The 27,284-nt window shown below is 59.3% G+C and overlaps 1 protein-coding gene across 1 annotated transcript in view; it reads right to left on the minus strand.

The window, feature by feature from the left end:
• JPH3 (junctophilin 3) overlaps window positions 1-27,284 on the minus strand; it is a 104,864-nt gene that overhangs the window by 908 nt on the left and 76,672 nt on the right. The window contains 3 exon segments of the mRNA XM_010355587.2: window positions 5,344-6,060; window positions 6,062-6,225; window positions 11,387-11,511. Coding sequence (XP_010353889.1) covers window positions 5,344-6,060; window positions 6,062-6,225; window positions 11,387-11,511 — 1,006 coding nt within the window.

Here is a 27,284-nt window from a genome sequence, read left to right on the forward strand (position 1 = left end):
CTTGGAATTCCCTTGCAGTCCTGAGATCCTGAATACCAGCTCTCCCGGGTCCCCTTGGAGAGAACCACCCCGGCCTCTGTAAGCAAACGTCTCAGTGCGTGCTGCGTGTGTGCCAGTCAGCAGGTTTCCCCTGCTCTGTGGAACTGGGACCATTGTGATGCGAACCTCAGAAGCCCCCGCATGGCTGCCGTAGCCAGTGTCAGATGCAGCCCAGCAGAGGGGGCCCTGGGACTCAGAAGCCTCCCAGTCTGTGAGCACAGCTTCCACTGGAGGGCTGTGTCCAATTGGCCCAATTGCAAGCTGCCTCGGACTCGGGTCACAGTCCTGAGTGCTGCTGCCACCACCCCCCTGAAGTGGCTCACGAGTCTTCCACCTCTGCCAGAGCCCCAAGTGCCAGGCTCCCCCTTCAGCCGCACAGCCCGGGCACTTGGACCAAGCTGCCACCTTCCCTGTGCTTGGTGGGGCCAGGCAGGACGCGTCTCACACCAGAGCCTCTTCCTGGGGCACCCATCTGCAGTGATTGTTGCCGACCCGCACGCCACCATCTCAGGCTCACACCAGGCAGGGCTGAGAGGCAGTGTGGCCCCTCTGGGATGCCCCCCACCCCTGGGAGGGCAGGGGTGGGTGCCACCCTATAGATACAGTACCTGCTGCACAGGGAACGGGTGCCTCCTGGAAGATGGCCCCAGACCAGGAATGGCAGGGGATACCCACTCCAGCCTTGCCAAGGGTCTGCTTCCAGAGGACACTTGCCCCTGACCCGCGCCCCTCCCCACACTCCGCATCTCACAGCTGCCTGGAAGGAGATGCAGACCCCACTCAGGAAAGGAGCTGCATGGGGACCTGCCCAAGGCAGGAGGCTGCGCACAGAGCCCGGTCCACTTAGAACCTTGCGTGCACACATATTCCCAGCAGCAGGAATCAACAGTCACGAAGTGGAAGCAAAGCCAGCTGTCTGGTGGCAGATGAACGCAGCCAGCAAGACGGGCCATGCAACAGCCGACGCCACAGGGACGGGTGCAGGAGTGAAGCCAGGCGCCAGGGCCCGGCCAGAGGCAGACAAGTCTGGGAGCTGGGGGAGGGACAGCAAGTGCCTGCTTAATGGCCCTGAGGTTTAAGGTGATGGAGCTGATCTAGATAGCATTGGAGGTAATGGTTGTACAACTCAGAATACACTCAAATCCCTGACTTGTACACTGTGGCCAGGTGAAGTGAACAGTACATGCATTCTCTCTGAGTAGAGCTAAAGCTGCACAAAGAACAGCAGAAATCCCGAATGAAGTCAGCTCTCCAGGGCCACACGGTCAGAGCAGTGCCTGACGCATGGGAGCTATGATGGGCTGACAGCAGCCTGCTCTGCTCGCCCCGCGCAGGAGGGATACGGACGAGGGGCCACTTCTCAGAGCCCCAGTGGGGTCACGGCCCTGCCAGAATTCCCTCCGGGGACATCAGCCAGTGGTCCCCTTGCCTAGCCTGGATGTCACGTCCCACGGGAGAGCAGCAGCCTCCTGCTAGACTGTCTGGCCCGGGGGCCCTTTCATCTCCCAGGTCAGCTTCATCCTTTCCCAGGCTGTGCCCCCAATGAAGCAGCATCGTAGCCAACATTGAAGGCCCTGGTCCCAGCTCCTAGGCTGGTATTCCCTGGGCACCCACTTAAGCATGTGGCCCAAAACAGCCACTGCCTGGGGCACTAGGAACCCATCACGCCCTCAGCCCTTCCCAGCCTTCCGGCCCTGTGGCAGAGGCCCTGCCTTGAGCAAGCTGTGGCCCCTCCTCATCCAGTCCTGCCCACACGTGGGTGCCCACCTCCCCTCCCTTTGGTCTCCAGGAGCTGCCCCCACCTGCCCTAGGCAGCACTGCTCATCATGGACCCATCTGTGGCCTGGGCGGCCTCTAGCCACTCCTGCGTCGGCACGGTTTCCTCGGGAGGCCCCTGCCACCAGCCACTTGGCACGGCAGCAGCAACAGGTGGGCGTACTCGCCTCTGCCTGGCCCCAGCTGGTGGTTTTCCATTTGGATTTGGGGACGAGCAGACAGTGAGCCTATCTCATTCCCGTTAAACGTGAAAGAAACATCCAGATGCCATCCTCAGGTCTCTCAGCCCCACCCGGCTCTGCACCACACCTGGCAGGGGCACCTCCTGCTGTGTCCTGGGGATCAGCTCCCAGGCCTAAGCGCCTCTCTTCACACTGGGGACTGGAGCCCTCATGCCCTAGAGACACTGGCTTGAGAAACTTTAAGATGGAGTCTTGCTCTTGCCCAGGCTGGAGTGCAGTGGCATGATCTCAGCTCCATGGCCTCCACTTCCTGCCAGGTTCAGGAGATTCTTGTGCCTCAGCCTCAAGTAGCTGGGATTACAGGCACATGCCACCATGCCCGGCTAATTTTTGTATTTTTAAGTGGAGACGGGGTTTCACCATGTTGGCCAGGCTGGTCTCGAACTCACAACCTCAGGTGATCCACCTGCCTCGGCCTCCCACAATGCTGGGATTACAGGTGAGCCACCCTGTCTGGCCAAGAAACTTTTTGAAAAAAAGTTTGCTCAACAGACAAGCTGAACCCCAGTCAGCAATGGGCTTTGTAAACTACCCCTGGGGCTGCAGCTCAGAGAGAAGGGTCCTCAGAGGGTGAGGTCCTGCCCAGGGAGGCACCTGCAGCCGCAGCAGCCAACCCCCTCCCCAGCCTTCCAGCCCATCAGGGACCTGAGGCACAGATGGAAGTGGAGGTGTGGACACGAGGGCCTCCACTCAACGGGAGAGAAAGCCAGCTTTCCGAGCGCTCTGCACCAGGGGCAGCGCCTGAGCCCGGCTTTCCGTGGCATCTTGGCCTCGGGCAGATACACTGTGAGTCTTGGGTGTGTGACAACTTGGTTGGGCCAGGCCAGGCCAGCCCGCAGCGGGGCAGAGAACAGCCAAGGGCCCAGCCCTGCCCACTGATGCCACCCCTCATGCAACGCCCCACCATCCCCGCTAGGAGGAAGGGCTGGGTGTTAGTCGGCCTGCAGTGGAGAGCAGGATGGGGTGGGGTGGCGAGGGGCACCTCTTCTGCCACAGTCCTGTCCATGCTCTGGCCCGGGAAGCAGATATGCATGCTGTGGGCGAGGGCATGGCTGCCTGCAGGAGGGAGGCTCCTGTCTACCCAGCCATCCCCCTACCTTGGACCTCCACCATCAGGTCATATCTGTCATTTCACCCAGAGGGAAACTCAGCCAGTACCACAGAGTTCAGTCACTGGCAAAGCTGTAGGGAGAACCTGTGCTTCCGTCCCACGGGACTTTGCCCTGAATTGCCAGGGCCCTATGCAGGCCAGAATCCCAGGCCCATCTGTAGCCAGTGGTACCCAGGACCTCTGGCCTGTGAGCTCTGCAGCACGTGGCTGTTGGTGGGCTGGGAATGGAGGGGGATGGCCAGAAGACAGCCCCCCAGACCCTGCTGGTGGCCCAGGGGAGACACTGCAGAGAGCTGCACCCCTGTGAGGGGTGACAGTGAAGGCACCCAACCCAGCCTGGCACCCAACTGCCCTGACACCTGTCCCCTGACATGGATGCTGGCTGCCACAGGCCCCTCCTGCTTCCCACGGATGGGACCTGGAACAGTGCTTAGGAGTGACCACGCCTCTCCGCCCCATCTCCTCTCACAGACCTGGCAGAAAACACAGCTCCAAAGGTGTGGGGAGGGAAACCTTGTTTGCACCAGCACCAGGTACCTCGGCAGCCACCTCCAAGGAGCTCAGCTGGCTTCCTCCAGGGCGGATGGGATGTGATGCTGTGGCTGACAGGACCTCCCAAACCAGCCCCAGCCGGAGACGGGGCAGGACCAGGGCAACATGTAGCACCCTGGGTGTCCCACAGCGAACTCACCCCTGACGCCAGCTTGGCCCTTGTCCCCAGCTTGTGCACTGACCCCAGGGAGGTTCATTTAAAAGCACCCAAAAGTGCCAGTGTATTAAGCAGGCTAAAAAGAGAACCCGTCCCTACACCTCCCACCCTGCCCACTGCTTGGCTGTTACTAAAATAACCGCGCGCGCACAGCCACGCACATGTCTCCGGCTGCGATGGGGAAAATCAGGTTGTAAGTGTGAGCTGGTATTTTGGTCCCAGCAGGAGCACAGGGGCTGTTCTCTGTGGGCATTTGGGGAAGGGGGAGGCCTTTTAGGAACCCGACAGCAGGACAGACAGACGTCTGCAGTGGTACCAAGGAGAGGCAGAAACGGACATTGCTGCCCAGCAGGATGTGCCCCTTCAAAGGGGTGTCACGTGGTGACTCCTCTGGGGGTGGGGCTGGCAGAAGAAGAAAACCACAGCTCCCCTAGGTCACGCACAGGAGCAGACACCGACGCCTGCTGCAGCATCAACAGTAAACCTACCGATGGCCCCCCTGCCCGCCCCACGTGCCCTGAGCTCTCCACGCAGACAGCCCCCTGCATCCTCACACCCAAAGGGCAGAGGAGCTTGCAGCACTTCTTTTCAGCACCAAGCACTGCCTCGGCAGCCATGGGCGAGCAGAGCCCTGCTGGGGTGAGGGCCTGGCCGTGCACAGATCCCACGTAGCCACCATCCCACAGCCCTTCATTCCCTACGGAAGCAGGGTGGGATTCGCACGGGGAGGGTCTCTTCAAGGGGGGCGAGCCCTGTGTGAGGCACCAAGACCCCCAGCCTCACACACTGAGCCTAGCCCAGGACCCCCAGCCTTGCACCGAGCCTAGCCCAGGGGACGCTGTTCTTCCCTCCAAGCCACCTGCCCTGGAGGAGCGAATCTGGGGTTGGGGGCAAGGGGTGCTGGGTGAGGCTCAGGGGGGCCTCATGGGAGCTGGCCCCAACCTCAACACCCCCATGGGTGAGAGAAACCTGGACTGGCAGACCCCCCACCCCAGGGTGTCTGATCTGACTCCCAGCCCCAGGCCAGCCCCGCCCCCAGCTATTTCTAGGTCTCTGGGTTCCTGTCCAGGTAACTGGACACTCAAGTGGTCATCTCACGGTCCAAGGCCCAAGGCCACTGACCAGGGCACAGACTGCTGAGCAGCTGGGGTTGAACAAGTTGCGGGACTGCAGTCTCCCATGCTGCCTAGAGGTCAGGAGGTTCCTGTGCTTTCTGGACAGCCCTGGGAAAAAGGTGTGATACCTGCCCCCACCTTCCTAGGGGATGGCTTCCTAGGGGATGGTCCCAGCTTCCCAGATACACTCCCAGTGACCGGAGGGCTGCCGCTCCCAGCTGTGCCCCAGCCCTACTCCACCCCTGGAGAGGAACAGGGGAGCAGCGACCTAGCTGGAAACTCAGGAACCCCAGGTCAGCGGAGAGGCAGATGTCGCCTCCACTGGCATCAGCCCGGTGGCCGCCCACTCACCGTACTGGACTTGAGCTCATCCCCATTCTCCTCGTCGGACTCTAGAGCGACAGGCAAGGACTTCTGGGGCGGGGAGAAGGTCAAGTCCCAGCGCAGCAGCCGGGGCTCGGCCCCGCCCAGCCGCAGGCTCGCCAGTTTCTGCACCGCGGGCTCCGCGGAGGAGGCCGGCCTGAAGTTCTCCTTGTTCTGGGCCTTGGACCGCAGTCTCTGCACCGCGAAGCCCCGGTCCTCGGGGCGGTGGTCGTCCCCCGCGCCCCGGCAGGCGCCGCCCTTGCCGTAGCGTCTTTTCTGGGGGTGCGTCTCCATCCTCAGCAGGGGCTTCATCTCCATGCGGTAGTTGCTCAGCCTCTCCTCCTGCAGCTCCAGCAGCCGGGCGCCCCCGGGGCTGTGGTTGCTGACCCGGTGGTGGGAAGTCCACGTGAACACCGGGGGCGACTCCGTCCGCCGCTCCCGCGGCTTGGGGTTCCCGGGCTGCTTGCGGCCCGACCCTCGGGAGCGGAGGTCATCCACGGGCAGGCCGCCGCGCAGGGCACCGGTGCGGACGCCCCTGGAGCCCCCGGCCTGCTCCTCGCCCCAGCTGCTGCGGCCGCAGTCCCCGGCCCGGCCCTCCAGGAGCATCTGGATGTCCCCACCCCGCTCCTCGTCCACTGACACCTGCCGCGAGAAGTGGGCGACCTTGTTCCTGGCGGCGGGCGCGGGCGGCGGGGTGGCCGCCGGGGCTGGCGGGGAAGCTCTGCAGGGGGCTGTCGTCGGGGGTCAGGTCGGAGGGGGTGGTGCCCTTGCGGTACAGCTCGGGGCTCTCCTGCTGCAGGGGCGTCCCGGTGGACAGCACCTCGATGTCATCACAGGAGGTCTGACGCTTCGGCCTCTGGTACTCCAGCCCTGTGTGGGGAAACAAGAGGACACCGGGGGGTGTTACCCCACACGCTCCGCAGCAAGGCTGCGGTCCCGGGGCCAGGCGGACACTCTGGGCAGCAGAGGTGCTTCCCACTCACCCAAAGGCTGCAGGCAGGGAAGGGAACTGGGGACCGTGGCTCCCAAAGCCCTCTGGGGGACCCCTGTGGTCCCCACCCTACAGACACTTGGAAGGAGACTGGCTGGGCTCAGGCACAACAGGAGGGGCGGACAGCAGCTCCCACGCCACAAGGGAGACCCAAGGCTCAGAAAGCGCGTAAGGACACTGGGGTGTGGACTCAGGTCCCACCGACCCTGACTTGCTTGTCCTGAGGGTGAGAGGAAGCCCCTCACCCTGGCTGACCACCTGCCTGGGGAGGCCGAGCTGTCACAGCAAGGCTGCTGACACCCATACCTCCTGTGACTGTGTCTCAGGGTGCTGGGACAGTCTTGCTGAGAAACAGCCAATGCCAGGGCCAGCATGAGAGCCCAGGAGCCAGCTTCCCTCCCCACCTTTAGAGGCTGATGGGGCTTCGAGTCCTAGGGCGGGGCTCCTCTTCCCCTGCAGGGAGTCAAGAAACCCCTGGTCTCTAAAGAGCTGCAAAGACGGGGGCTCCTGGGAAGGGGAGGTCCCAGCAGGGTCCAAGGGCCAACTCTGCAGCCAGCAGTGCCTGCGTGGTCTGCCAGTGGCAGCACCAACCCCAAGGCCTGGATAGAGAGGGGCAGCATCATATGACTAGCCCCAAGATTCTCCATAGGAGAAGTCTTGGTTCCAAGAACCAAGAACGTGACTGGGATCTCATTTCCTGCCAACGCAGGGACACGGGAGCTGTGCCCGACTTGATTCCATTAGAAGAAACCCAAAGCATGCGGTGCTTCTTACTCTCCAGGGAACACAGTTACATGTTCATCTCAAGTAGGGTCCTAGGCTCAGCGCAGAACCGTGGGACCCCCGACATCCCTATCCCGCCCGAGCCGAAATGGCGCAGAGCTTTGTGGGAGTTTGGGGTGCCTTCCCTCTGGGGACGGAGGTCTCAGAGCTCTGCCTGGAGCTGCCACCTCATGAGACCAGCTCAGACACCAAGAGCCACTCCCCCATCTTAGAGTCTCTGATGCTCAGATATCCTCCTGGCCTGTACCCCGAGTCTGACCTTTGGGCAGGAGACGGTCTGGGAGACACAGCTACCCTCGGCGTGGCCAGAAACCCTTGGTGTGGCACCGGATAGGCCCTCCATTTGTAAAGAGATATTAGCAAGCAGATTCGGGGCACGCTGTGTCAACACGAGGCTGGGTTGTGGCATCCTCCTCCTTGGTGGTCTAAGATGCAATGCTGAGCAGAGCAAGACTATGGCCCTGGCATGGGGCTTGGGGCGCAGCTGTGTGGCTCTGGGTGGGTGGCCAGCCCTCTCAAATCTGTGTCGTGTCACACGGGGGTATAGGCAGGCCATTCTAAAGTCTCCCTCAATGACTGTTCCTCTGTGGTCACTCCCTACAAGCAGGGCTGGCCTGGTTGGGTGTCCCGCCAACAGAGCAGGGAATGGGCCAGAGAGGGTCTGTGCAGAACTGCACTGACATCTATGTACCCACCCGACACCCAGCCCCAGGCCCTCTCACCACCTCTGTCTCCCTGTGAGGGTCCCATGTGGAGGGCAGCCCTGGCCCCATCAGAGGCCCCCTATCAAGGCCACGGATCACCCACATTGCACCTCCTCCTTGGCCGGGATGGGACTTCCGAGGGGCCCGCATTCCTGTGCCTTGGACACTATGGACCTAGCAGGCTGGGATCAAGGCCCCCCCGCATGGCGCCCCGGTCTTTCCCACGAGGCTGCCCACCCACTGCAGCCAAGATCAGGCCTGGCTGGCCCAGCAGACCCCATCCTAGAGGGGGCCTCGACTCCCAGCACCACCGGCAGACCCCACCCTAGAGGGGGCCTCGACTCCCAGCAGGAGGGCACCCTCAGCTAAAAGGAGCTCCTGAGCAGGCAACGTTCCTAGAAGCATCGTGGTGAAGACGCAGGGTGGGTCCTCGTGAAGCCCCTGCAGCTCCGTTCCTGTGCCTTCGAGCCACTTGCATCCTGCAGCTTCCGACGCTCAGTCCTCCTGCCTCTGGCGCAGGGGTGGGTGTCACCAGGAGTGGCCTGGGCACTGGACACCATGTGGCCAGGCTCCTTCGTGGTCCTGCCTTCACCCGGCCTCGCGCAGAACCGTGACCGTCAGAGCTCTCAGGCTGGGAGGCTGCCAGGGCCCTCCCAGGCAGGGAGCAAGAGGCTGGAGCCAGCCCTTCTCTGCAGCTGAAGTTCTTGTTTTAAATCTCGATTCCACCACCAGCGCTCTGGCAAGACTGCTCCCCTCTTGGAGGCTCCGTTCTGTCTTCTGTTGTTGGTGACCTCAGCTCCTGGCTGTGAGGACGATTAAGGAAGGACCTGGACAGCTTCCCCTGGCCCCACCGCTCCCCAGCAGCCAAGAAGGCTCCAGGGTGCCTGGTCTGGGACCACTGATCCTGAATGCATCCGAGGTGGAAACAGGAAATGCTTGGATCAAATCTCACACCAGTCCCAGCACTTGTAAAACACACACGGTCCAAACGCTCCCTCCAGGGAAGATGCTGCTCAGAGAAGGCCCCGGGGGCGTCACCCAAGGAAGCAGCAAATCAGACCAGGGTGCAGCAGCTGGAGATGAGGCCAACTCAGCCAGACCCTCGAGGACTGGACTCCCGCCAGCGAGGCAGCAGCGGCCCCCGCGGGGGCCCACGCCTGTATCATGAAGACAAGAACTGTCTGAGGAGGCAGCTCCGGGATTTAAAAGGTCAGCCCAAGGCCCCTCCCGCAGGGACCTGAGCCCTCTAGGAAGCATCTCTGACTAGAAAGTCTTGTTTTTTTTTTATTTTTATTTTTTGAGATGGAGTCTCGCTCTGTCGCCCAGGCTGCAGGGTAGTGGCGCCATCTCGGCTCACTGCAAGCTCCGCCTCCCGGGTTCACGCCATTCTCCTGCCTCGGCCTCCTGAGTAGCTGGGACTACAGGTGCCCGCCACCGTGCCCAGCTAGTTTTTTGTATTTTTAGCAGAGATGGGGTTTCACCGTGGTCTCGATCTCCTGACCTTGTGATCCGCCCTCCTGGGCCTCCCAAAGTGCTGGGATTACAGGCGTGAGCCACCATGCCTGGCCAACTAGAAAGTCTTAACTGGAATTCTCAGGACGGGGGAGCTGCACCCGTTTCTTGGGACTGGAGCAGTAAAGTGCCACTTGGGGGTGGGGGTGGAAACACCCGAAAGGCATCCTTGCGCTTCTGGAGGCCGGAAGCCGTGATCCAGGTGTCAGGAGTGCTGCTTCCTTCCAGGGTCTCCGATGAAGAGTCTGCTCCAGCCGCCCTCCAGCTGCGGTGGCTCCGGCGATCTCTGACCTCACTCCATTCACCCCGTCTCCTCTTCCGTCTCTTCTAAGGACACTGCTGTGGATCTAGAGCTCACCCCAATCCAAGCTGATCTCGTCTCAAAGTCTGTTTCCATAATGACACCTGCACAGACCCTCTTCCCAAATAAGTCACGTTGGGAGCATCCGGTGGATGCGTCTCTGGGGGATTCGGCACAGGATGGAGGCTTCAGCATTCCCTGTCCGGTCCCCTTTCCACACACAGAACGGAGGCTCTGAGAGGAAGCGAAACAGGCTATGGAATGTGGAATGTGAGCTGCGGGCAGGGCTGGAGCCGGGGCGACCACGGGCCAGGTTGGTACGAGGAATCCCATCCTGTCCTACGTGCATTCTGCGGGGAGTGGCCCAGCCAGGGTTCCAGCAGGTGCCCCCGACGGCACTGGCTTCCTCTCCGGCATCCCTGTTCCATTCATCCATCCCGCGGCACCGCGCCCACTCCCACATGCACGTGCACGCTAAATGTGTGCCCCAAGTGTGTGCCCCACCACCTCCCAGCCCAGGCAGCTGGGCATGGGCGAGGCAAGTAGGGGCACCAGGTAGAAGGAAAGTCAGGGCCTGATAGCAAGACCATGGCGGATGCCACTGACCACAGGGCACTTGACCTGCAGCCCTCCCACTTGGATACTTTGGGGTCCGCGTGTCTGGAGGGGCCAGGAAAGTGGAGGGGATGCACTGGAACAGAAGCTGCCCAAGGCAGTGGGGGTACAGGGGCTCATCCTCCTGACCTCCAGGCTGCAGCCGCAGGCTCTGCAGGGCCCAGGCCAGCCCTTGCCCGGTGTAGGAAAGGCCTTGGAGTGGTGGTGGACGGTCACCTCTACAGATGACGTGGGCTCGCATTCCAGTCAGGTGAGCGCCCAGCCCAGCAGCCCCCAGGCTGGGCTCCTCATCCTGTCCTGGAGGCCAGAGTAGCAGGCGCTGCAAGCAGATGCAAGGCTGTGGTGTCAGGGTGCGGACCTCCAGCGTGCAAAGCCTAATCCGAATGCCTCTCACCGGTCAGAGCTCGGGTTGAGGGTGCATGATCTTAACCCCATTCTCTGGGGCCTCCTGGTGCAGAGGAAGCTTCCAGGTGAGGTAGGCGATGGGAGGCAGCTGGCCACGGCCTCTCCGTCACCCACCCCATGGCTCCACCATTGTCATTGGGCCGTATCACCCATGATCCCCCCTTGAAGGGAGGACAAAGTTCCTAAATCAGGCAGCAGCTTCCAGCTCTTTCCAAGGGGCACAGCAGGAGCTGCCATTTGTGACGCTGTCCAACCCAGCAGCCACCGTGTGTGTTTAATCATACATCAGTTCACATCAAAGGCAGGTCAAGATCCAGCACCCCAGATACACCCAGCTAGTGACTGCCACACTGGACCCAGCAGACAGGATAGTTCCATCGTGATGAAGAAGGTTCCAGAACAACACTGGGGGAGGGCGGGCAGGCAGATAGTACCGGCTGGACAGGTGGGCATTCACCGTCAGGGACAGCCGGCAAGCGACACCTGGTGCCACAAGGACGCAGCTGTGGGAACGGGAGAGACCTGCGTCCGGGGGAGCTGGGCCAGGCCTCGGCACAAACAGGCACCTTCTGGGGGAGAGGCAGACACCGGGCAGGGGAGCAGCTGGGGCCAAGCCCATCTGAGCCTGCCAGCCCTGGAGGACGCATCTGCTGCCAGGACTGCCCAGCCATCCATGCACCCCCTCCCCATGATGCCAGTGTCAGGCCGGGCGAGACTTACCGTTTTCCCGGTGCTGGAAGGAAGGGGAGAACTCTTTGGCAGTGATCCTGGCGATCCGCGCCTCCTCCTGGGCTTTCTGAGCCGCTGTGAGGGCTGCCTCGGCCTTTGCCCGAGAGTGGGAGGTCCTGAGGGAGACAGGGAGGAGAGTGAGGGGGGCAGGAGGCACAGCTGACGGGGGTCTGGGTCGAGGTCCTGCGCCAACCCCCCAACAACGGGCTGGGCTAAGACAAGATGCCGGTGCCCCGTGTTTACCCTCAGACCTCTGGATCTTGTTCGTTCGTTCATTCATTCATTCATTCATTCATTCAATGAACGTCGCTGAGCACCAACCAACCAGGCTCAGAGCACAGGATGTGCTTGAAAACACCCCTGGGTGGGGCCTGGTGGCTCACGCCTGTAATCCCAGCACTTTGGGAGGCCGAGGCAGGAAGATCGCTTGAGCTCAGGCATTCAAGACCAGCCTGAACAACATGGCAAAACCCCGTCTCTACCAAAAATACAAAATTAGCCGAGGATGATGGCGCACATCTGTGGTCCCAGCTACTCGGGAGACTGAGGCAGGAGAATTGCTTGAACCCAGGAGGCGGAGGTTACAGTGAGCTGAGATCGTGTCACTGCACTCCAGCCTGGGAAACAGAGCGAGTCTCCAGAAAAAAAAAAAGGGCGGCGGGGGGGGCCGGGCACGGTGGCTCACGCCTGTAAACCCAGCACTTTGGGAGGCTGAGGCAAGCAGATCACGAGGTCAGAGGTTCAAGACCAGCCTGAGCAATATAGTGAAACTCTGTCTCTACTAAAAATTACAAAAATTAGCAGGGCGTGGTGGCACATGCCTGTGGTCCCAGCTACTCAGGAGTCTGAGGAAGGAGAATTGCTTGAATCCGGAAGGCGGAGGTTGCAGTGAGCGGAGATCACGCCACTGCACTCCAGCCTGGGCGACAGAACAAGATTCCATCTCAAAAAAAGAAAAGGAAACAAAGAAAAAAAGAAAATGCTTCTGTTCGAATCATCAAACACCAGCACATGGACAGGAAGAGCCCAAGCCCAGAAGACCCACCCCACAGGGTGCACACGGTGCCGGGCCGCTGTGCTGTGTGTGTCTGTGCTTCCTGCCGCTGCCCCGGTGTGGCTCACGGGACCACCTCCCTGCCCAGTAATCCCAGCAACTCTGACTTGGGACCCAGGGCTTGGGCAGGTGGGCAGTTCCCTCACCCAGCCAAAAGATGATGCCGACACCCATGTGTGGCACGAAGGAGCCACCGTACCTGTGGGTGGCCAGGCACGTTGCCCCTCTGGCCTCTCCCTGACCGTGTCTCTGCTGAGTCCTGCAGGGGACCCGCCTGCCCTTTGTAAAATGAGGGACTAGATGGACGCCCCAAAGGCAGAATGTGGGGTTCTGTGCATTTCAACGGCCTGGGGCTTGCATTTCTTCCTACCTGGTGTGCTGGCTCCAGGGGGGCCTGCCAGTGCCGTGGGCACCACTTCCCTGACATTGGGGAAACTGAGGCACAATGACCAATCCCCCTCCGAGCGACTCCCTGGGAGGTCTCCTGCTCACGGTTCCTGACTTAGCCTGTTCAGGCTGGAAAAAAGCACTGCAGCTTGGGTGGCTCATGAATAGTAGACATTGCTTTTCTCCCAGTTCTGGAGGCTGGAAGTACAAGATCAAGCTGCCAGCAGATTTAGTGTCTGCAGAGGACCCATCTTCTGGGTCCTGGACAGCACCTTCCTGCTGGGTCCTCATGTGGCAGAAGGGGCAAGGGGGCTCCCTGAGGCCTCTTTCATCAGGGCACTAATCCCCACTACGAGGCTCCGGCCTCAGCCCCATCACCTCCCAAAGGCCCCACATCCTGGCACCATCGCCCTGGGGGAGAGGATTAACACATGCACCTGGGGGGCACAAACACCTTCTACGCAGCCTGACCCCCCATCTTTGCCATATACCTGTCACTCCAAGTCCATGGGCTAAACCTGGAATCCACACACTGTGCATGAAAGACGGCTTTCTTTGTTCAAAATTCCACTGTGCTAACTAGGAACAATTTTACTAGAAGAAAATGAACCTATGACATTTCATACAGAAAGTAAATATAAACCACAGCCAAGAACACGTGTCCAGGAAATGAAGCAGGCTGCTGAGAATGCCCCATCAGGGCTCCAAGAGCCAGAGAGTGCCCCAAACGCTGGCCCAGAGAGCACACTGCTGTCTTGTGGGGGCTCCGATCCCAGGCCTTTGGGTGGTCTGTACATCCCCTGAAACTGTACTCAAAATTTTCTGCATGATCCCCTGCCAACAAGCAGAAGATCCACGGCTTTCATCAGATTCCAGGAGGATTTGCGATACCCCAAAACTAAAGATGTGCAGTCTGAACACAGCTGGCCCTGGACAGAGAAGCCAAGGCTCAGCCATGCTGCAGCACCCAGGACAGCGCACTCCCAGCTCCTGCTGGAGAATCAGCCCTGGACCTGAAGGAAAGCAGGCTCTGAGCTCCCCGGAAGCTCAGGAAAGTAGGAAAACATCTCCTGCCCCAGGGACACCTTCCAGAACTATGACCGCATTCACCTGACCTTCCAGAACCATCACGACCGCATGCACCTGACCTTCCGGAACCATCACGACCGCATGCACCTGACCTTCCGGAACTATAACCGCATGCACCTGACCTTCCGGAACCATCACGACCGCATGCACCTGCCTCCTGCGCTGGGTGATATTTCGTGAACGTCTCTCCCACTCCCGTAAGCTCCTGGAGAGGATAGGGTCTTGCACCTCCCCGGCTGTTCAGACCTCGACCACAATGCCCCCCACCACACGTGGCACCAAATGGGAAACTCCCCGGAGGGGCCCCTATTTGTTTCTCACATCTTTGCGTAGTAAAAATACCACCAACATTAACTCACCAACATCATACGTATATTTACATATATACGTTCACACATATATAAAAAGACGATGTGGTGCCAACACTAAAATAAAACGAATCCAGACAAGCGCATCACACGAAGGAGGCGACTCCCAAATGCACTGCAGAGGTTCATTATGAGACACCAGGCCTCGGCCGGGCGCCCAGTTCTCCAAGGGGTAATGGCTCCTGATGCCTGTGGCTCCCACCTGTGGAGGGTCAGGCCGCGGTGACACAGGCGGGGAGGGCATCTGAGCTCACCCGGGGCCCCCCACACCTGCACCGTGGCTCTGTGGCACCTCCACCTGGTCACGTCACAGATCCCGCCTTTCTTACAACCTTCCCCGGAGGAACAGGTCGTGATTGTTCCAGCCCTGCATGTGAGGCTCCCATGACCTGCTCTGACTCAGAGGCAAGTGCCAAGAAAAGGCACGGTTCCTGGGCCACTGCTGACCGTAGGCCGGCTGGGCCAGATGCCTGGGCTCCTCCAACGTGGGAGTGGAGTGGATGCCAGCAGGATTCACTGCCCAGGCCACCTCTGCTGTGGACGGTACTGAGGACAGAGATGGTAGCCGACAGAAGACGAGGCCACAGATACACACGATGGAGGGGCAGGGGGGGCCTGTGGGGACTTCTAGTCCTACCATCGGCACCTGCACTGGATTAAATGGTGTCCTCCCAAAATATTCGTTCATCGTGGACCTGGGAATATGACTTTATTTGGAAATAGGGTCTTTGTAGGATGGAATAAAACCCAGACAGCCTGACCCACTCCCGGAGTGTCTGATTCCCCAGGTCTGGGTGGGGCCTGGGAATCTGCACTTCTATCTCCCAGGTGAGGTGGTGGCCCCCGCTGGTGCAGGGACCTTGCTTGGAGAAACAGCGAAAGGGCAAACTCCAGAGTTCTCAGTCTGTACCTTGCCTGGCAGCTCCTCTCTCCTGCTGGATGGCCGCTCTGCTAGAAGCCAACTTTCCATCCCAGCCGTCCCCCCACCATGTCCACTCACCCACACGCAAGGGGAACTGGCCCAGCTACACGCTCGAGGCACGCAGCCCTCCTCCTCCTCCTCCTCAACTCCTGAGCTGAGGGCTCCTGCCCTGCCAGCACCACTCCCATAGTGCTTGGCTCTTCCTGCCTGCCGCAGAAGCAGCCACGAGATCCCGCAGCCTACATCCCCACAGTGGGGTCCCCGCCCCCCACACCCTGGCCCAGGTCAGAACGTGGTATTCCCCACTGCTGACGGCTCCTTGTTGAGTGACAGCTCCTTGGCTCAGGTCCCCTGGAAGATGCTAGTCCCAGAGCGTCCGTCTCATGTCCTCATAGCACGTGGCCCCTGCGTTCCCAGCTGCTACCTATGCTGATGACCCAGGGGCCAGAGCAGGCCTGGGGCTTCTCCCTGGACCCCTCCCATCCACCCAGCCTTTATCTGACACTGTTGGGCCCTTACTGTGCCGGCTGGTGCCCCAGGGGCCCCAGCAAGCACAGAAGTGTTCTGAGAAGATGGGGTACAGCGGGGGCTGCAGGGAGCCAAAGGCTGACCAGGACATTCTCGAGGGAGGAGGTTGATGCTGGGTGGACAGAGGTCGCCAGGAGGGGCCTGTCCTGGAGAATCATCCCCAGGCTGGGGAGAGCCAGAGGAGCAGGCAAGCAGAGCAGCCAGGTGAGCACTACTGTGAAGTCATGGAGTGCTTCCTGGAAGAGAGGGCGTCTAAGCTGAGCTGCCACGGGAACCAAGAGGTCAGGAGGCGGCTCCTGATCTGTGAAGTCACGGAGTGCTTCCTGGAAGAGAGGGCATCTAAGCTGAGCTGACGGGGGAGCCAAGAAGTCAGGAGGTGGCTCCTGATGAGGCCTGGAGTCACTGCCTCTCACTGGCCCTCGGCCACTCCCCTCCAGCAGGAAAGCCTCCTCCCTGGGGTCAGGGGTCTTCCGCACATCTCAGGTGATAGCTGGGCCTGGGTGACAGCCCCTAGCTTTCCAGAGGGCCCGTTCCACACCCGTGACAACCCTGAGCGTCACTCCTCTTTGACAAACGAGGAAATGAAGGCACAAAGACTCCACCTTGGCAGCCCAGGTGGTTCCAAGCCCCATGGGGGTCTCACAGCTGCAGGATGATGGCTCTGGCCCTGCCCACGTCCCCATCTTCAGGTGTCCAGGGGGTCAGCTCTATGTAGCCTGGACCTCCCCTTCCAAGTTGAACTGACCCGAGCCTCCAAGCCTACCCCCGGGTTGGGGGCAGGATTTCCCCTGACAATGGGACTCCCTCTTCTTACCGAGCCACAAGACCACTGGCTGGCCAGGGTCCAGAGGAGACTAGACACCTGCCCCCCAGGTCACTGGAGCACCTGAAATCTCCATGGGCCCTTTCTGAGTCAGATGCAGCCAGGTGGGTCGCAGGTGGGTCCCAGGCCTGAGTGCCATCCTCCATCACAGTGATCCCACATGCATCTCAGAAAGCCGTGTCCCTGGTGGATTCTTCCTCATCTCGATGGCACACAGGTGGTCACGGCGACACTTCTCCTGGGGCTGGGCATAAGGCCGACACAGCCCGGTGTACCAGGCCCGTCTTCTCTGGGCAGCAGGTACCAGCCCAGTGAGGCTCGGTCTGTCTGGGCGGTGAGGGCACAAGCCTCCTGCAGCGGTCACCCACGTGACCACACGCTGGGTGACCCGACACAGAAACATTCCTTCTCACGGTTCTGGAGGCTGGAGGTTCCACCCAGTGTCAGCAGGGCTGTGCTCCTTTCAGAGGCTCGGGGGAGACTCCTTCCTGTCTCCCAGCTTCTGGGGGCTCCCGGCGTGGCTTGTGGCTGCCTCACTCTCATCTCTGCCTCTGTCATCATGTGGCCTCTTCCCTTCTCAGAACACCTGGATAATCCAGGATGGCCTCATAATTCCATCTGTGAAGATCCATGCCAGCCTCTCCCTGCCCAGCCCTGCCATCCTCCCTCCTTCCAGGTTCATCTCCAGCAGGCACCCCAAGCAGGCGTGCAACAAGGAGGCATGGATCTGGAGAGAAGGCTCCAGTAGCCCAGGAGGACCCCAGCGTGGGTGACTGGGGTGCAGACAGCCCCTGGTGGCCATCCCCATGGAGACTGCGAGCCTAGGGGGAGGGATGCTCTGCCGATTCTTGAAGGGTCCGAGGGGCCAGAGAGCTGGGAAGACTGTGGCCATGGGAGACTCTGTGGAGGCCCCTGCCTCATCCAAGAGACAATGACAGTCTAGGGTGGTTCAGGGTGAAGTGTAAGAGCTAAGGGGCTTCCCTGGCAGCATTTCGGGAAACCCCCACCTCCTATAGCCAGGGGCAGAGGGAGGGCAGGACCCAGAAGGCCGGACTCAGCAGGGCAGCATCACGTGCTGAGGCCAGAGCCGGACAAGAAAGAACAGGACTGGAGACTCAGGGTGGAGGAACCGGGGCAGACAGAGCTGAGGGTCTGACCTTCCCTCTGGGGCCTGCAGTGGTGACCTTCGCCCCCTTGGCAAAGACCCAAGCAGCCCTTCCTGCTGGAAGACCCCCCCCTGCAGAGACTTCCCCACTTGAGGCCTGCCTCCCAGGATCTCCCTGGCCCTCCTGACACCAAACCAGTCACAAGGGCAGATCCCTGCACACCCCAGGGAGGCGCCAGGCTGGCTCTGGTCAGGGTTTCCAGCAGGATTTGGCCAACAGGGGCCAGAAGGGGGCTCAAGATCCATCCCTAGGCTGCTGGATCCAAGCACAAGAAGTAGGAACGGGGAGTGGATCAACACGAACTTGCTCTGCCGAGACCCAGGCGTCATTACCTGGCAAAAACTCCGTGGGACCATGGGTGCCTACCGGTCCGCCAGGGAGGCTCTCGGAAGCTTTGGGGCAGGGGGTGGCCTGAGTCAACACTACGGCCCCAGGGTGCAGGTGTGCAGCTGGAGGAAGGTAGCAATGTATGGCTGGAACCGCCGGGAGGCACAGGTGAGGGCACAGAGCTGAGGGGCAGCCCAGGGAGGGGCAGGGCTGGCAGGAGGAGCTGGAGCTCCTGAACCGCCTCCCTGATAGCAACGGGACAGTAGGAGCCGAAATCAGAGTCCAGCTGAGAACACTTCACCACCAGAAGCTGGGTGGGACCTGTTATCAATGGGAAGTAAGGTCAGAGGACAGCCAGGGCCCCCTGCAGAGAGCTGGGGGTCAACAGGGCAGGGCAGGGCATTCCTAGACACAGAAGGGTCGCAACAGGGGTGCAGCCGAATTTATACAACGAAAAGAAGGGTGGGTGATCTGGAGGCTGGGAGCGGCCTCTGATGCCCCCCGAAGTCCTGCCCCTCTTCCCAGTTTCAAATCTGAGTCCCCAGGAAGCAGGGCGTGCAGCCCCGCAGTGTGCACATGCTGGGACCGACCCCACCCCATCCTTCCCCAAAGGGCGCGCTGACACGCGGGCTGCTGGGCGCTGTATGCAGATGTGACGTGTGCATCCACGTCAGACTATCACCTGTTAGCATGTTCACGAGATCCCCAGGGTAACCACCGAGAAAATAATTCAGAGATTTATAGGAAAAGGAACAGTGATATTCTAGAAAATACCACTCCAGCAGTCACCAGAAGGGAGCCGAGGTGACCACACTGATCAAAGGGTCCATCCGCGAGACCCGGGCGCGCGCATCAGAACCCCTTTAGAGAACGTGCTGAAATGCAGGGGCCAGGCCACGCACCAGGGTTTTCTGATTCAGGGGGTCTGGGGTAGCCCAGAGAATCCGCATCCTAACAAGTTCCCCATGGGGCTTTTTCAGGATCTGGAAAGGCTGGAGCCAGATTCTCCCTGGGGCCTTTAAGAGCCAGCCCTGCAGATGCCTGGATTTTAGCCTCGTGAGAGCCACGTCTGACCTCTGACCTCCCAGACCGTGAAAGGACAGTGTGTGGTTCTCAGCCATTGAATCTGTGGCCATCGGCTGCAGCTCCACAGTAGCCGAGGCCCTGTGAGGCCAGCCCTGGCCTGCTCTCCTCTCTGCACCCACGTCCATCCCTCGGCAGGCGCGACCCTGGGAAGTGCCGTGGTTAGCACATACGTCTTCCATTCGGCCCTGCGCAATATGGGGTTCCCGGGCCCTAACAACCACTGGGCAGCAGCTCCCTTTCCCTGGCCCCTCCTCTTTCCTCCCCATCTGAGGGGCTTCATTTAAGCAAGGGGCAGAGCCCATCCTCCCCACGGCTCCAGCCTCTCTCCTGCACTCTCAGGCCCACTTGCCTGGCAGGCTCTGCCCCATGGTGCTGGGCTCACTGCTGAGGCTCAGGGTGAATTCTGCGGCCCAGCCAGCCTTCTGGAGGGAGGCATAGGAGAAGCCGAGGGCCTTTTGCTCCTGGCACTGGCCTGGACCAACATCAGTGGCTGCCCCAGGAGGAGCCACCACAGGGGTAAAGGCCAAGGGCAGGGCAGCCAGGCAGGGAAGGCCACCCCCATCTCCTGATGAGGAAGGTTCTGGAGCCCGGGGAGCATCCTGGAGTGAGGAGTAGGCTCCGACGCCCCAGCAGCCTTTGCTTCCTGATCTTGTTTGTGTCTCTTTCCCTGAGGGCAGGACAGTGGCTTCTCGGGTGGGAAATGAACGCTCTGCTGATGCCTGGCCTCACATCTCGCACTTCCTGTCTTCCTCGGGCTGCACAGAGCCTGGGCCGAAGGGGCACTGAGGGGCCCTGTGGCCCCATTCGCCACCAACTGACACCCTCCCCGAGAGCGTTGCTTTCTGGCTGTGCCCCTTCAGACTCTCACAGGGATGCATATGTAGGGCGTTTCCACGTCCTGGGCCCTCTGCTGATCAACGCGAGTGCTCAGAAAGCTACACGAAACCTCAGAGGCCGTCTCAGCACAGGAGCTTCGGCCCCTGTAGGGTCCTCAATGCTGACGAAAGGCTGGTCTCATGGAATCGGCCGGCCATGCAGGCCTCTGGCTCTTCCTGCTCCTGAAGGAAGCCTTTGTCCCTCCCCCAGCTCATTCCCCTCTCCGTGAGGACACCCCTCCCTGAAGCCTCCGAGTACCCCGAGTTGAGTTGGATCCCTGCTGCAAGCTCCCAAAGCCCGGCCTGCCCCAGTGCAGACACTCTGTCTGCGTCCTCCTGGCTGTGAGCAGAGGCCTCAGGGGACCAGGCGTCCTCAGGGCAGAGCCCATCACTGTAGTTCCCTCGGAGAGAAGCTGGCAGATGAGAGCCAGAGTTCAGGGAGAAGCAAATGTAGACCGATTCCCCTTTGTGTAATGCCTGCCCTTCCCAGGCGGCTGGCTGGTACACTCATTCTTTTTATGCATTATTAATGCCTGCAGCCTGAGACCAACGTGTCTCAATAATGATCAATACGCGGGAATGAGATGAAGCATGGGGCGTCATGGACGAGAACTCAGCATCTGCGTCCCAGAAAAGCCCTCATCCACTGGGTCCCCACCGATGAGGCTGGGGGCAGACAAGTCAGCCTTTGGCTTTGGTAGGAATCATAACAACATTTACTGCTCCTCCTTGGCCGTGTACGGAGTGTCACAGGGCTGCAGGAGACGGCCCCGCAGCCCCTCTGCAGAGCCCTGGTGGACGGCTTTGGCTGTGCTCTGACCCTCCACACACATTCGCCATTTGACCCTTCCCCGGCTCCAAGAGGAATGTAAGACCCCCATTTTGCAGATGAGAAAACTCAAGGCCAGACTTGAGCTACTCGCCTGGGGCCCTGGGGAAGTGGCGTCAAGAATCCAGACCACCCTGGACAGCTCAGGGCACCACACCCGTGTCTACGTCCTGTAAAAAGCCTGGCCTTGAGTTTTCTTGCACTAAGTCCCCAGCCCCGGGGGCACCGGCCGGCCAGCCTTGGTGTGGTCAATGTCCTGTTGTCTCCCAGGGAGGCACTTTACGTAATGGACAGAAGGACTGCAGGTATGTGCCACTGTCTCCAGCTAATATTTGCATTTTTTGCAGAGAGGGGATCTCGCTATGTTGCCCAGGCTGGTCTCAATAGACCCTCCCACTTCAGCCTCCCAAAGTGCTGGGTTTATAAGCGTGAGCCACTGCACCCGGCCTTACATTTTTAAAGGTGAGCGACATCGTTGAACAGAAACAGGCTCTGCCTGGGGTCCCTGTTGAGGCTTCTCAGGTGGTCTCAGAAGGTCCTCTGGACTCGAGCTCCCGCTATCCCTTACCACCCCCACCCACCTGTCCCCCTGTCCACACCCACTGCAGGGACACTGGCCACACAGGAGTGCAGGGGCCAGGCCAGAGATGGAGGCGCTGGTCGTATTTACAGACTGACAGAGACCACGGAGTGGGTAGCTCTGACGTGGCAGGATGGGAGCCAGACCGGGGGCGCGTGGGGGAGGGTGGAGTCCCCCACCACCCATTTCACAGATGAGAGGAACAAGGCCATGGAAAGGAGGGGACACGCCCAGTGTCACACCGGGGGCCTCAGGGTCTCAAACCTAGGGGCTCACAGCCCCCATGCGGCAAATCAGGCCACCAGGCGGCTGCAGCCAGAAGGCAGGTGGACTTTGCATGTTTTAAACTGTGTTTCTCTCACTGCAGGAAGACGTTTCAGCTCTGCAAGGTGGGGACGCACACGTGACGGGCTGAACTGCGTCCCCCAAAACAGACAAGTGGCGTCTGACCCCCAGGGGCTAGAAGGCTGACAGACCTGCCCGAGCACAGCCAGGGATTCCCGTCCAGGAAGAAAAGTGGGCACGGGTCAGCGGGGGCCACACTCAGGACAGGTGGAATCCGCAGGGGTGCCCCCACCTGTGCAGTTCCCAGACCTGCAGCATTACCTGGGGAGGGTTTGTGTGTGTTGAAGGGGGGAGAGTGCATCACAGAAATGCAGATTCCCAGCCCTCCGAGCAGAGGCACTGGGAGCTCTGACCTCAGCCTCCTCCAGGGGATTTATTGCTGCGAACCTGGCTGAGTCTGTGTCCTGTGTGGGGCAATGTCCTGCATCTCAACCCTGATGACACTAAAAGTTGGGGACACAGGAGGAGCCACATTTTGTGAACCCTGAGGCTTACATGCCTGGGGGCCTCCTCCTTTGAGACAAAAAATAGAAAATGCAGATGTGGACAGCTGTGAGGCCCCCGGGGCCTGGAGCACAAGCTCCATTTGCTGTGTCTGCCTCTGGGGCTGGCATAGAGGGAGGCTGGGAGGGAGGAGGTGCAGCCTAGAACCAGCGGCTGGGCCCGCCTGGGACACCTCCGGGGTGAGCCAACGTGATGACCACTGGTGCAGACCTAGCCACACCCTGAAAGAAAAGCCAGGGAATGCAGCAGGGCGAGGCCCAGGTAGGAGCCGCCCTGCCCATCCCTCCAGGTGAGCCAAGCTCTGTCCAGCCTGCAGATGATGGTGAGACACTGCTGCGCAGCTGGGGTTTGTACTTTGGGGCTGTTCTGAGAGCTGGGTGCCTATCCCAGGGTGGAGGCTGTGCACCCCACAGGGCCCGAGTAAGGCCCCGCCTGTGGCTGTGACCCTGGCTCTGCATTCCTAGTCAGGATGCTGAGGCCAGAGTCAGGAGAGGCTTCCACTTTCACTCACTCTGGTAGTCGCCTTCCTTGAGCCCCCGGGAGGGAGGGAGGTGGACCCAGCCCTGCCCCCAGGAAGCTCAGTGGGTCAGACAGGCACTGACTGGCCATCACCATTGCCACTGGGTGGAATTGTCATGCATCCCTGCAGGGGGCAGGAGCGGTGCTAAGAGCCTCCACAGAGACTCCGACGTGGTCAGGGAGGGCTTCCTGGAGGAGGTGACAGTGAGCTGAACTTTGAAGGGTGAGCAGGACAGTAGTACAGGTTGGAGGCACTTGGGAGACTGCATTGGAGGCCTGGGGTGGGACTGGGGTACACCCAAGTCTGGAGCAAAGGGCGGGGGCTGCACTGAAAGCTGGTCCACACAGGCCTCCTCCCAAGACCAGCTGGGGACCTCTGAAGGGCCATGGGCAGGGAGGGACCAACTATGACATGTGTGCTGAGGGGGCACCCTGGCCAGTGCCTGGAGGACTGGGGTCAGAGAGCACACGGCCAGGCCTCGTAGATGGTGACCACCAGGATGGAGGCTCTCGTGGGCCCTGGCCCAGAAGCAGGTCAACACCCAGGCCAGACCCACACGTGTGCACACGGAGAGCCAGCACGACCCAGCCCAGTGAGCACCAGCTTCCCAAGCCCCTGGCTGAACGCGTCCGGGGGTCAAGGCAAGGATTGGCAGGGTTTTAAAAACCATTACAGTCAAAGAAGAGCTCAAACAGCTCAAGGGGAGGAAACTTCGGTAACAGTCTCTCCCTGCAATTATTGTAATGGGCTTTTCTGCCGATGCCAGGATGGAAGAGGGAAGCTTCTGCAGAGCCCGAGCCAGCCCCATTCCCTAGAAAGTGCATTTCAGCAGATCAGACGCAGGCTGGATTGTTAAAGACAGGAGGTCTGCGATCAGAGCAGCCTGGAAAGCCAGAGAACATTCTGGATCCAGCCCTGACAGGTGACCCCTCTCTATCTTTAGACCGAGTCTTCCCTTAGCCCCATTTTTCATTTAAAAAAATTTTAAAGAAAGAAAAAGAGGAACCCAAAGCAATAAAGGAAGTGGCATCCCGGCCACAGGCAGGTCCAGCTACTCAGATTCCTAAGAGTGGCCGGGACAGGCGGGAGGCTGAGGAGCTCTCAGTTGAGCCTGACCAGCCGGGGGATGGGCACACGGGGACCCCACTGCCCAGGTCTGCGCCTGGGGCTGTGGGACGGGGAGGATTTGAGGTCTGGGGTTCGTGTAAGTGTCCCAGCTGCAGTAATGAATGACCACTAACTAGGTGGACTTAACACTCTCTTCTTTTCTCACGGTCCTGCAGTCCCGGAGTCCAAAATCAAGGAGTCACGCCCCCATAGGGAAGACTTTAGAGAATCCTCCATCCGTCCTCTCTCCAGCTGCAGGCGGCTGCTAGCATCCTTGGTGTTCCCAGGCTTGTGGCGACCTTACTCGGAACTCTCAGCCTCTGCCCTCACGTGGCCTGCTCCGGCACGTGTCTCTCTCCTCTTCTGCCTCACAGGGGCACTCATCGTTGGACTGGACTCCAGCCTGATCCAGGAGAATCTCATCTGCAGATCCTTAACTAATTCCATTTGCAGAGACCCTTATTCCAAGAAGGTGGAAGTGAGGTGCCAGGCAGATGTAGCTTTTGGGGATACCATTCAGCCCACTAGAGAGAGTGTGAGTCTGTGTGTGTATATATATATATATATATATATATAATTTTTTTTTTCAGATGGAGTCTGGCTGTGTTGCCTAGGCTGGAGTGCAGTGGCATGATCTCGGCTCACTGCAACCTCTGCCTCCCAGGTTCAAGTAATTCTCCTGCCTCAGCCTCCCAAGTAGCTGGGACTACAGGTATGTGCCACCAAGCCTGGCTACTTTTTCTATTTTTAGTAGAGACAGGGATTTGTCATGTTGGCCAGGCTGGTCTCAAAACCCTCAGGTGATCCAACTGCCTCTGCCTGCCAAAGTGCTGGGATTACAGATGTAAGCCACCATGCCTGGCCGGTTTATAGTTTTATTTTTTAGAGACAGGGTATCCCTTTGTCACCCAGGCTGGAGTGCAGTGGCACGATCACTGCTCACCGTGGTCTTAAACTCCTAGGCTCAAGCAGTCCTTCCACTTCAGCCACCCAAGTAGGTAGGAAGACACCATGCCTCGCTAATTTTGTTTACTTTTGTAGAGATGGGGTCTCACTATGTTGCCCAGGCTGATTCTGAACTCATGGCCTCAAGCATTCCTCCCACCTCAGCCTCCCAAAGTGCTGGGATTACAGCGGGAGCCACCACACCCGGCCCTACATACAGGGTCTTAATGTTCAGTTCCTTCGTGACTTTCAATTCCAGGCCAAATGTCACTCCTTGGAAAAACAGTCCTGACCTCAATCCCCATCCCCACAAGCTCAGGCCTCCAGCTTTACCTCGTTTACACAATTCTGTGAGTGTGGTCCATAGAGGCAGGAGCGGGTCTCCCTGGCACACACTTGTAGGTGGGTGTTCAGCTGAATGAATGAGTGAATGGGCAAGTGAGCTCTTCTGTAACGAGGCTTCCAGCCCAGCCAGTTCCTTTGGATCTCTGCTTTCCAGACTTCCTGGACAGCGTCGTCACCTGGCGAGAAGGTAAGATGGGGGCCACGCCGTCCACATTCACCAGCTGCTTTACCTGGGGCAGGCTGTATAATCTCTGGGCCTCAGTTTCCTCACCTGTGCAGGGGGTTTAGTAAGAAGGACCCTTGCAGAACCCCTGCAAAGACTCATGGGATGAGGTGCAGACAGCACACAGCCCAGCTGTGCTTATGCTGGATAAGACACCTGATGGATACTTGGTAGGGTGAGTTTTACTTTTTCAGCAGCTTTATTATCATTTATTTTGTTCGTTTGTTTTTTTGAGACAGAAGTTTTGCTCTGTTACCCAGGCTGGAGTACAGTGTCATGATCACAGCTCACTGCAACCTCTGTCTCCCAGGTTCAAGCAATTCTCCTGTCTCAGCCTCCCAAGTAGCTGGGATTACAGGCGTGTGCCACTACGCCCAGCTAATTTTTGTAGTTTTACTAGAGACAGGGTTTTGCCATGTTGGTCAGGCTGGTCTTGAACTCCTGACCTCATGTGATCCGCCTGTCTCAGCCTCCCAAAGTGCTGAAATTACAGGTGTGAGCCACTGTGCCTGGCTGAGCTATTTATTTATTTATTTTGAGATGGAGTCTTGTTCTGTCACCCAAACTGGAGTACAGTGGTGCGATCTCAGCTCACTGCAACCTCTGCCTCCCGGGTTCAGGGGATTCTCCTGCCTTAGGCACCTGTGTAGCTGGGATTACAGGTACGTGCCACCACGCCCAGCTAATTTTTTTATTTTTAGGAGAGACGGGGTTTTACCATGTTGGCCAGGATGATCTCAATCTCTTGACCTCGTGATCCGCTCGCCTTGGCCTCTCCCAAAGTGCTGAGATTACAGGCATGAGCCACTCCCCACCCCTGGCTGAGATGTATAATTTATATACCATAAATGAAGATATCATAAATGATATATTTATATACCGTAAACATGAAGAAGGAAGTCTGAAGGGACTGACAGAGCGACTTAATGCATTTATGGATCCACTCGTTCAAAAAGATGTTAAATTGAGTGTCTGCTACAAGCTAAACACACTGATGTGTGTCAGGACATAGAGGAAAAGGGAGAGACAACCACCCTCCTTGCGCTGACAGGGATTCTGGTCTCATCGAGAAGACGGCTGATAAAAAGGTAAACACATAAAAAGAGCACATTTCCATAGCCACACGTTCTGTGAAGACAGCAATTACACTCCTGTTGAGAGTACAATTCATTGGTTTTTTAGCACATTTACAGAGGTGGGCCACCGCCACCGTGATCTAATTTTACAGCACTTTCGTCCCGTGACAGAAACTCCATATCCATCAGCTGCCCTCTCCATCCCTCTTCCCAGATTGCCAATGGCCGATCTGCTTTCTTTTTGCTGTTGTTTCATGGAAAGCATTTCTTTCAGAGAGGAATTACGGAGCCAAGGGCCAGCAAAGGGCCAGCAGGGCAGAGGCGCAGGCAGCCTGGTGGGTGGGGTGGGAAATAGGATGGGAGTGGGTGTGTGTGAAAGGTGAGGAAAGGTGGTCCCCTCCCCAGCCCCTCCTGGGTCAGAGGCGATGCCAGGGAACAGGGCCTGGGCAGCAGGCACCCCACACCTGCTTCCTGCTGCAGCTGGGACCACCTCTAAGCCTTCACTGTGGAGTCCCTTTTTGAGTTAACAGAAACTCTGCTATAAAATCAGACAAAACTCTAGAAAGCCACGCTCCCAGAGCAAAATGGTAAAACCCAGAGCAGGAGTGTGGAAAACACAGCCCAGACACAGAAAGGTCTTCCCACAGCATGGCTGTGCCACTGCGGCTGCCGGCCGCCTGCGGCTGCAGCAGTGTCTGTCAGGCTCCTCTGTCCACCAGCCCGGTACACACAGACAGGGCACATCCACATGCTGACTATGTGCAGGCGCCAGGGCCTCAAAGCACAGGGC

The sequence above is a fragment of the Rhinopithecus roxellana genome, chromosome 20 (genome assembly GCF_007565055.1).
Source record: "Rhinopithecus roxellana isolate Shanxi Qingling chromosome 20, ASM756505v1, whole genome shotgun sequence".
Taxonomy (NCBI): Eukaryota; Metazoa; Chordata; class Mammalia; order Primates; family Cercopithecidae; genus Rhinopithecus; species Rhinopithecus roxellana.